This window comes from Sorex araneus, chromosome X, assembly GCF_027595985.1.
Source record: "Sorex araneus isolate mSorAra2 chromosome X, mSorAra2.pri, whole genome shotgun sequence".
NCBI lineage: Eukaryota > Metazoa > Chordata > Mammalia > Eulipotyphla > Soricidae > Sorex > Sorex araneus.
The window spans coordinates 168,392,529-168,404,175 of NC_073313.1; the positions used below are offsets into that span (position 1 = coordinate 168,392,529).

Below are 11,647 nucleotides of genomic sequence, written 5' to 3' on the forward strand. Positions count from 1 at the left end.
CATAAATGGTCTTTAGCAAATTTTATAAACTACGTGTATTACAAGCTATATTCTTACAATAAACTAAAGTGTTACAAAAGTAGAAAGAAAAATACATTTGTGACACTGTACTGTATGTTTATCTATCTTTTCACAAGATCAAATCTTGTTTTCACAGATCAGCTATATCCTTTAAAGCAATCCTACCAATATATCACATGAAGTTTTTGAGATTTGGGTTCACATTTGTAAATCATTAGATTTGAAAAGTATTCTTGTATTTAAAAAAAAAACAAATAGGCTTAAACTTAGTTTTTCTCAACATGGGTGCATAATGTCAAAGCAAGTGGAAAATGTGGTGGTCTTAGGCATAGCAAAAAAGTGATTTTGTAATATAATTTACAAAATCATAATGTAATCAAAATGTCTCCACCACTGTGGCTCACACGCCCCCATGCTAGGGCAGTTAACGGAAGGCATGCAGGCACGCGTCCAGAACATGGGAGCCTTCCCCGTCCACCCCCACGTCAGCTGCAAGGGGGCAAGGGTGGGCAACCCCTCGACAAGATGACCAGCTGGCCCCCTGGAAGGCCAACACCACCGAACAAGGAGCCTGGGAAGGACGGGGAACGACACCACTGACTGGGCTTCTGGACACCTGGCAGGACAACCTGAAGTGCTCTAGGGGCACCACTGAGAGCCCGGTGAGGAGGCAACGGGCACCATTGCCGGGTGGCACCCCACAGCTAGAAGGGCCCTGCTCAGAGAAGGGGACCCCAGGGGTCCCACAGAGAGTTGTGTGCTCCATCAGACGACCCCGAAACAAGCAACTGTCAGTGAGTGTTTTCACTGGATAAAATACAATCATATATCTGTGTTACTGGTTTTTGTTATTTTTAGATGGACTAACTTTAAGCTCAAGGACTTCATGAGCATGTTTGAACCTGATAAATTATGTGCTAGAATGTCTTTAGAAACCAAATTTTATTGAAATTCTAATGATTATAATATATTCTTTCTTTTTTATTTTTATGATTTTATACATTTTATTTTCATAAAATAGTTCTCAGTAGTTCATTACAGATAATATCCAAATACCACCCAACCAGGAGCACCTTCCCACCACAATAAGAGAGAAGTGTTTGAAGGTTGTTGTGTTTTACTCTGGGGCCATTAATGCCCGTATATATAAGAATACCAGAAAGTATGTTAAAACCAAACACACATGTGCTACTTTAGGTACATCAGTGGGCTAGAGTACAAGATATTCCATGGCCTAGAATGCAGCCACACGTTCCAGGAAATACTGCGTCTCTCTCTTCCAGGAGCTTTATTTTATAGTCTCTGGATCTTGGCCATTGGTGAGATTACATGGGGCCGGGGGTTGAGGGGGGTAGGGGCAGTTTGTTGGTGTGACTTCCAAGCTACTGGAAAACTGGGGATCTGGGTGTAGGAAGCCCAGTCCCAATCCAAGCAGGTTTGGAGATCTCAGCCACAGGTCCCGCATACCTGGGTTCCTCTGTTGGTTCCTTCATGGGTGAGGTTCCTCTGAGCATATGGAGAATGGCCTTTAACATGGCTGTGTCTGGGTTCTGGAGGTTTTCGGCTGCCAGGGCTCTGCTTGGGGCAGGGAGGGAAACTCAACACCCTGGCCCTCCGAGGTGAAGACAGCTTGGCTTGGGGTCTTGAGATTCTGCCGTAGAATATTTTCTTTTTTTGTTTTTGTTTTTGCTTTTTGGGTCACACCTGGCGGTGCTCAGGGCTGACTCCTGCCTCTGCACTCAGGAATCACTCCTGGCAGTGCCTAAGGAACCATATGGGAATTGAGCCTGGGTCTGTCGCATGCAAGGCAAATGCCCTACCCACTGTGCTATGGCTCCAGCCCCCCGTAGAATATTTTCTAAAGAGAGTTTGCTTTTTTGTTTTGTGACACTATTGTAAACCAACAGTGCCAGAAGTGCCAAAAGTTATATAAAAATTCAAAGTGCCTCTCATAGAAGCAGGCTGGCTGATGGATAGGGGCAACATGAGGGGTGGCAGGGAGGTGGTATTAGGAGAGAAATGAACAGTGGTGAAGTGATTGGTGTTGAAACATTGTATTTCTGAAATGTAATCATGTATAACCTGTAATTTATGGTGAGTTAATGTTTTAATTTTAAATTAAAATATTTTTTGAATTGAGATAGCACTGATTCATATGATTATATATTATTCAAAATGCTGATTTTTCTTCCTTCTTCTCTTCCTCCACATGCCTCACTTCCTCTTCTTTTTTTTCTCCTCTTAATGAATTTTATGCACTCTATAAACAGTGCTTATTATTGTGTTCTTTGTCAATGTGTGCTGTGCAAATATTTTGTCATTCAATAGAATGTCATTTTGGTTTTTTTATATTTTTGAAGATCATTTCTAAAAATTTAATAATAACATGCAAGTTATGCTTTTGATAAGCTTTGATTTTCACTTGGTACTCTTATTTTTTTTTCTTTTTGGGTCACACCCAGCGATGCTCAGGGGTTACTCCTGGCTTTGCACTCAGGAATTACTCCTGGCGGTGCTTGGGGGACCATATGGGATGCCAGGGATTGAACCCGGGTCGGCCGCGTGCAAGGCAAACGCCCTACCCGCTGTGCTATTGCTCTGGCCCCTTGGTACTCTTATTTTAAGGTTGTCATATGTTTTGCTCAAATTGTTACAACATAAAGTACTACCAATAAAAGTTGAGCTTTCTTAAATTTCAGCAAGTAACCAGTAACCAATATTATTATTATTGTCGTTTAGTAGTCTCAGAACCATTACAACAGATGTCTTAAAGAGAAGAAAGGGATTTCACAGTGTCTCTTACGAACTAGTGAGAGTTCATATTGTTAAATGCACTGAAACCAGCTAACAAATTCTATATTACTGCAAACTTGCTTGTTATTAAACTATTGGCTTAACATTTATAGGTTTTGGGGGTAAAAAATAATATTAAAAAATTTTAAAAGCAGGGGTGTAGCACTGTAGCACTGTCATCCTGTTGTTCATTGATTTGCTTGAGCAAGTAACAGTAACATTTCCATTGTGAGACTTGTTGCTACTGTTTTTGGCATATAGAATACACCATGGGTAGCTTGCCAGGCTCTGCCATGTGGGCAGGATACTCTCGGTAGCTTGCTGGGCTCTCCGAGATGGACGGAGGAATCAAACCCGGGTTGGCCATGTTTAACAAACGCCAATATAACAAACACCCTACCCGCTCAGGGATGAAGAAGAAAACATCTAAGAGGCATTCTCTATTTAAAAAATAAAACAAAAAAGAGAAAGATAGGCAATAGTGAGGGAAGATACATGGACTTTCTACCAAATATGGGCGTAGATATCAGAAATAAAGGAGTTTATGTGTCTAAATATTTTCAACAAGTAGTTGTTTGTGTCAGTATTGGTCAAACAGCAAATTTATCTCATTAAATAATGGAAAGAAGTGAAAAGCAGACCATATGCTGTGGGAAACAAGAATAATAATCTCATGGAACAGAAATTGAAGCTTGGTTAGGGAGGGGCATATTATCTGCTCATGAATTTATGGTCCTCTTGCTGGAGAGAGGCGAGGACATATCAAATGAGCCTCGTTATGTCAGCAGATTCAAGTTGTAAGTGGAGCCAGTAGTGAACAACATGGGCCCTTATTGCTAATTGACAAGAATGAAGTTTGTGCATATTGAAAAATGAAAGATATAAAGTTATAAAATCAGAAGTAGCTCAAATGTTTTGGGCTAAAATTAAAAGTAGTAATTCTTTTTTTTTCCTAGTGAGTATGCCAGCTATTCAGCACAGAAGTATCAACTCAGGATGAATGAGCACCTAAAAAGAAAGAGTGAAGATTCAGGTTCTCAAAGAACTAAGGATATAATATATTGTGTTTCCCTTTAGACAAAGGGAATTTGTCTAAATTAATTAAAGTGATGAAAAATAAATTTTAAACACACTAGAAATAAATGGTGGATGTCTTCAAGAAATTGGTGTCTAGGAAATGACATATTGGCTTAGAGAGTTTACAAGATTGCATAAGATCTCTGAGATGCACAGTATACACATTGTAATCTGCAAGAAAACATTCATACATTTATTCAATTTTTACTCATTTAAGTCCTTGTATTCATAACCCAACATGATCCTGGGGACAAGTTCTAGATGAAAACACATTTTGCTCTATTGGAACTTCTGGATTTGTGTGAATGCATAAAAAAGCTTGTTATTAAACTGCATCATGTAGTAAAATTGTAACATAGCTACAAAATAAGGTAGACTTACGTCTTAGTTTTTCAAAATTTGATTAAAATAAATAATTTTTGTAATAATCTGAGATTACTTTTACAGATGCTTTGCAAATTTTTTAAAGGTTTTAAAAATAATACATATACACAGTCTCACTTCTTTCTCATTTTTTATCATGCTTTCAGTTTTCTTGAGAATTATTACAATAGTAAGTTGTACCACTAAAGATAAGAGGCTATCTGTATTCTCTCTAGATTCCTCTGTTCTCCAGTCTAACTCGTCCATAAACATTCACTCTAAGAAAGTTTTATATATAAAGATTATCTCTTTCAAGATCCATATTATCTAAACTAATTTTAGCAATCATGGAACTTCAACACTACAAAAGAAATACTAAGTAAGAAGAAAAGCAAATAATGTTCTGCATTTCAATTTATATTTGAAATAAATATGTGAGCACTTGAAAGAACTTTTAACAATTCTTTCAGAATACCTGTTCCAATAAAATTTATTAAATCAAATGGCAATCTACATTCAAAATATAAATTTGTCTCTATAATGACAAATAAATTTGAAAATATATATTTTAATAAAAACATTTTTATCTTTTGATATTCGATGTGTTTCATTTAATTAACTTTGCATTTTAAAACTATAAATTGCAGGTGGGAATCATTTAAAGGTAACCAAATTTTAAATTACACATTCTCAACTAGAACTCTGGCAGAACTTTCAGATACTATTCATGCTTCTTTTTTGTTGCAGAGTTTAAGGATGGAATTCTATAAACATATGTGAAGTCATATGATATAAACATTTAACTATAATAATATCCTGGACATTTCTAAATGTATTTAATATACTTCTCTTAATCAAATGATTTTACTCTCCTTTGTACAAACCTTCAACATTTAGAATTGTCTTCTACTTGAGAAGAAAACTCTCATAATGTTTGGTTTGTCTTTTTTAATTAAATGAGAGACTAAAATTTACTACTTCACCTAGTCTGGAAAGTAAAATTGTTTTTTAAATTTTAGAAAGATAAACATATGCACAGTATATTGGCCCGAGATCTCCAAGGCTGCTCGCATCGGGACTGGGTCTCTTCCACCCAGATCCCCCATTTTCCAGTAGCTAGGCAGTCACACCCAGAGACTGCCCTGGCGCTGTGTAATCCCATCAACAGCCAACATCCAGAGACTATAAAACCAAGGTCCCGGAACCGAGTGGCCGCAATGCCGCTGCGTGGTGTCTGATAGCCTGGTTCTCCCTCTTGGAGCACCTGACAAGCTATGGAGAGTCTTTTGCCCAGTTGGGAGAGCCTGGCAAGCTCCCTGTGGCATATTCATAACCCAAATACAGTAACAGATATATACAAAACTCTCAGAGAGCCCGGGAAGCTACTGAGAGTATGCCACTCACACGGCAGAGCCTGGCAAGTTACCTTTGGCATGTTCAATATGCCAAAAACAGTAACAGTAGGTCTCATTCCCCTAACCCTGAAAGAGCCTCCAATTGTTGTAAAAGATGAGTAAAGAGAGGCTGTTAAATCTCAGGATTGAGTGTAATAGAGACATTACTGGTGCCTGCTTGAGTAAATTGATGAACAACGGGATGACAGTGATACAGTGAAAGATAATGGACTGGAGCGATAGCACAACGGGTAGGGCATTTGCCTTGCACATAGCCGACCTGGGTTCAATTCCTCCATCTCTCTCGAGAGCCTGGCAAGCTACTGAGAGTATCCTACCCACACAGCAGAGCCTGGCAAGCTATTAGTGGCATATTCGATGTGCCAGAAACAGTAACAAGTCTCACAATGGAGACATTACTGGTGGCCACTTGAGCAAATCAATAAACAACAGGATGACAGTGTTACAGTGCTACAGTGCTAGAAAGATAACAGAGACAAACTAAATCCAAACAACCCATTTAAAATAAAACTATCCTTTATTAATCCCATCATTTTAAATTTAATTTTTAAGATTAAAGTTTTTCATTGCTTGAAATAAATGCAGCTTTTGTCTTACTGTTGGCCCTAAAAGTGTGAAATATTCTTTAACAAGAATAAAACTAACATAGCAATAATTTTCCTTACTCTTTAACTTTAAGATGTGTGCACTGAAAGTCTAACCTAAAGTTTTTCTTCTTTTCAAACAGCTATTTTATAGTGACAACAAACAGGTGGTACATGCCACAGAAGGGCTGGATTGGGAAGACAAAGATGCTCCGGAAACATTAGTTGGAAATGTGGTTCACTCCAGAATCATCAATCCTCTGCGCCTGTTTGTGAAGCAGTCTCCAATACCAAAGTCTGGACACCTGTCGTACACAGACAGCATGGAAAACTTTTGGGATTGGCTGGCCAACATCACAGAGGTTCAGGAGCCATTGGCAAGAACTAAACGAAGGCCAATAGTAAAAACTGGAAAATTTAAGAAAATGTTTGGTTGGGGTGACTTCCATTCCAATATTAAAACTGTCAAACTCAACCTTCTCATCACGGGGAAAATTGTTGACCATGGAAATGGCACCTTCAGTGTCTATTTCCGACATAATTCCACAGGCCTGGGCAATGTTTCGGTGAGTTTGGTACCCCCTTCCAAAGTGGTGGAGTTTGAAGTTTCCCCTCAGTCTACCTTGGAGACCAAGGAATCCAAATCTTTCAATTGTCGTATTGAGTATGAAAAAACAGATAGGGCAAAGAAGACTGCCCTGTGCAACTTTGACCCGTCAAAGATCTGCTATCAGGAGCAGACTCAGAGCCACGTGTCTTGGTTGTGCTCCAAGCCCTTCAAAGTCATTTGTATTTACATTGCCTTTTACAGTATTGATTATAAACTTGTACAAAAGGTCTGTCCTGACTACAATTACCATAGCGAGACCCCGTACTTATCATCTGGCTGAATCTTTCCACAGTATCAGAAATGAGAGACAAGTGTATATTTATTTAGAATGACCAAGAACCAAGCACAGTTCTTCATGGCAAAAGATCCTGTTTATTTCTGGCAGTGAACTGAGTGTCCAACAAGGTTTCCATTAAAAAAAAAGAAAAGGAAGAAGAAAATGAGCATCTTTAAATGTGAAATGTGTTTGTTTCTATCACAAGTACCTTAGTGTAATGAAACTGGTTATGAAGTCATCTCTTACAACCAAGATGGCTAAGTCTTGGAAATATTTTTGTTTCTCCAAAAGATGCATCAGTGGTAGCAACACAAGAAAACAGGAAAGATTATGCATGTGAAAAACATTGCTCTTTAAATGAGCCTGCCTTTGAAATATGTTTTGGAAGGTTACATTAAAAATAGCAGTTTCAGTAAAGTAACTGAAAAGATTGTATTTGATAGATGAGTCACATTTCTGACATCAAAAAAATTTCTTTTTTTATTGCTATCTTTCTCCCTACATCTGTGCTGTTATTGATATGAGAGATGAAGGGGCAAAATTTGTTTCAAAACTTGTGTGTAAAGTTACAATGCCACAGTAGAACTAAATGCATTATTATTTGAGCTAGAGTTTAATGGAATGTAATTTAAACACAACCCTGTTCTTGTCACCATCATCAAGATTCTCATCTGAATAGTAATTTTAGTGTATTGGCAAAGCAAATCTGGATATGTCAGTTCAACAAAAATGAAGATCGTAATACTTTTAGATTTTTTTGTGAACTGCAATGCTATAAGAAAGTACAATCTATTTTATATCTGTTTTCACCTTATTACTCTGCTTTATTCATTTGATAGTGTGATTTTATATATACATATATATAACAACTCTGAAATTGAAAGAATGTGATTTTTTTCAGGCTATAATGGGAGGAAAAATATAATGGGAAATGAGAAATTCCACAATTATAATTCAAAATTTATAGCTTCCTAGATTAAGTTCTTCTTGCATTAAGAAGTTAGCTATTTGAGTAAGGGATAAAATACTACATGAAAATACACTAAAGGTTAATAAGCATTATCAGGTGCTTTTAACCAAGGTACCTGAATCTCCAAACTCAGACCTCCAAATTTAGCATCGCTTCATAATCAATATCCTTCCTATCTTCTCTGAAGGGAACCATAACCCTTTTTGGTCAAACATAATGATTTTGATTTTCACTAGAAATAAGGTCTGATCTACCAGCAGAAAGGTTTTTAGAACCTATAAGACTCATGGAACATTACTCTTTTTTACAATAGATGTTAACTTTTTCCTCCTGTATCTATAAAGCATCAAAGTAAAACATTAAATTGAAGACTAAATGAAAACCAGTCCTAAAAAACAAAAATTCATACCATAATGTTTAGAAAACCAACTACTCTAGTCTCTATTTTCCAACTCCATTCTTTTACTATTATGGTGATATCTACAGTGTTTGAGTTTGTCTTTTGTAAAAATCGTACTTGGATTAGTGTGTGGTAGTATAGGTAGTATTGAAATTTTTGCTCTGAGTTCATCACGTGCTTTAGTAATTTTGTGGTTGGTGTGAAATACTTCGAGACATCTTTTTACTTTCACCTAGAAAAAAAGATTAAGATGCTGTTTATTTTAAATTATGTGAGAACCATATATGTGTATATATACTTAGAATTTTCTGTGTACAGGGAATGTATGTGTACACATTTCTATGTAAATAAAAATAATTTCCTAAATCTGTCACATGACTTCAGGATGGCCTTTTTCTACAGACTTCTTTAAGAGCTTAAGATGTGTGTATGCATAATCTCAAGTTGACATTAAAATTTTTCCTATGTAAATATTAAAGAAGCTTGCCTATGAAAATATAAGGTAAAATATACATCGAAATGAGATATACAACTATCTAGTGTTCAAAAATTGAGAGATCCAAACATTATACTCACACAAAGAATAAAGAACTGTAAATCAATTTACATGAATCTTAGATGTTAGCAGTTTTGTGAAATTAAAGGGAAAGTTTCACTAGGCATATTTTTAATTGGAGTAGAACATATGCCACATACATTTTAAGGCATAATTTCACTTCAAAGCCCACATAATTGTCAGTAATGGTACTGACACAATATAAATCAGATGCCATTTAAACATGCACTCATTTCTATAAAACCATTTTTGTCTTTGAGTACTGTATTTGAGGAAAAGGACATTCATGGAAGCTAATTTTTCATCCACATTTAAAAAAATAGACCCTTTGAAATCTGAAAAGTGTACAATGAAGTAAGAAAAGTAAGCAACCCAATACCCATATAAAGAGGGGAATTATTTCTTTTTTTTATTATTAAATTTTTTATTGTGGAAAGTTACAAAGTTTTCAGGTTTAAATCTCAGTTATACAATGCTCGAATACCCATCCCTTCACCAGTGCTCATATTCCACCACCAAGTATCCCAGTATAGCTCCACCCCGCCCCCTCACACCCCAAACCCCCCCTCGCCCCTAGCCCCCCCACCCTAAGCCCCCCCCGCCTGTGTAACTAATAAATTTCACTTTACTTTCACTTTGATTGCATACAATATTTCAACAAAACTCACTATTATTGTTTGGAGAGTCTCTCCCCTAAAGTCAGACCTGCTGAAAAGGAAGAATTAGATAATTTGTTTTCCATTGCTGAGGATGAAGAAGTATGAGGTCGAGTGACCACACATAGCAGCCTCTCAGTTTTGGGTTTCTGTAATTTAGTATTTTAGTAACTAAGTCCAGAGAAATATCTGCCAGAAGTTGCATCGTTGCCAACTTGTACTTCTCAGTTACATTATATTCCACATATGAGTGCAATCTTTCTATGTCTGTCTCTTTCTTTCTGACTCATTTCACTCAACATGATACTTTCCATGTTGATCCACTTATATGCAAATTTCATGACTTCATGTTTCCTGACAGCTACATAGTATTCCATTGTGTAAATATACCAGAGTTTCTTTAGCCAATCATCTGTTTTCGGGCACTCTGGTTTTTTCCATATTGTGGCTATTGTGAACAGAGCGGCAATGAACATGGAAATGCAGATGTCATCTCTATTATACTTTTTTGCCTCTCCGGGATATATTCCCAGGAGTGAGTGGTATTGCTGGGTCAAATGGGAGCTCAATTTCTAACTTTTTGAGAATCGTCCATATTGTTTTCCAAAAGGGCTGAACCAGTCGGCATTCCCACCAGCAGTGAAGGAGAGTCCCTTTCTCCCCACATCCACGCCAACACCGGTTGCTTTTGTTTTTGGGGATGTGGGCCAGTCTCTGTGGTGTGAGATGATATCTCATTGTTGTTTTGATCTGCATCTCCCTGATGATTAGTGATGTTGAACATTTTCTCATGTGCCTCTTAGCCATTCGGATTTCTTCTTTGGAAAAGTTTCTGTTCATTTCATCAGCCCATTTTTTGATCGGGTTGGCAGTTTTCTTCTTGTGGAGTTCAACCAGTGCATTGTATATCCTTGTTATCAACCCTTTATCGGATGGGTACTGCATAAATATCCTTTCCCATTCTGTAGACTGTCTTTGTATTTTGGTCACTGTTTCTTTTGAGTTGCAGAAGCTTCTTAGTTTGAGATAGTTCCATTTATTTATCTTTGTTTTCACTAGCTTAGCCAGTGGCGTGTCAGCTTTGAAGATACCTTTGGCTTCAATGTCGTGGAGGGTTTTGCCGACCTTATCTTCAATGTACCTTAGGGATTCTGGTCTGATGTTGAGGTCTTTAATCCAGTTTGATCTGATTTTTGTACATGGCGATAGATGGAGGTCTAAGCCCATTTTTTTGCATGTAGCCGTCCAGTTTTGCCAGCACAATTTGTTAAACATGCTTTCCTTGTTCCACTTCACATTTCTTGCTCCCTTATCAAAGATTAGATGATCATATATTTGGGGGTGTATGTCAGAGTATTCAACCCTGTTCCATTGGTCTGCCGCTCTGCCTTTGTTCCAGTACCATGCTGTTTTAATGACTACCGCTTTGTAGTAGAGTTGGAAGTTGGGGAGGTTGATTCCTCCCATTTTCTTTTTCCCAAGGATTGCTTTAGCTATTCGTGGGGGCTTATTGTTCCATATGAATTTCAGGAGCGCTTGCTCCATTTCTTTGAAGAATGTCAAGGGTATCCCTATAGGGATCGCATTGAATTTGTACAATGCTTTGGGGAGAATTGCCATTTTGACAATATTAATTCTTCCAATCCATGAGCAGGGGATGTCTTTCCATTTCCTCGTGTCCTCTTTTATTTCCTGAAGTAGTGTTTTATAGTTTTCATTATACAAGTCCTTTACCTCCTTTGTTAAGCTGATTCCGAGGTATTTGATTTTTTGAGGCGCAATTGTGAACGGGATTGCTTTTCTCAGGTCACTTACTTCTCTCTCATTATTTGCATATAGGAAAGCCATGGACTTTTGGGTATTGATTCTATAGCCTGCAACTTTACTGTACGAGTCTATTGTTTCTAGGAGTTTCTTGGTAGAGG

General features: G+C 37.4%; 1 protein-coding gene across 1 annotated transcript in view; it reads left to right on the forward strand.

Moving 5' to 3' along the window:
* NXPH2 (neurexophilin 2) overlaps positions 1-8,881 on the forward strand; it is a 158,232-nt gene extending 149,351 nt beyond the window's left edge. The window contains exon 2 of the mRNA XM_055121792.1: positions 6,397-8,881. Coding sequence (XP_054977767.1) covers positions 6,397-7,143 — 747 coding nt within the window. The 3' untranslated portion in view covers positions 7,144-8,881. The remainder of the gene's footprint in view (positions 1-6,396) is intronic.
* The last annotated feature ends 2,766 nt before the right edge of the window (positions 8,882-11,647 follow it).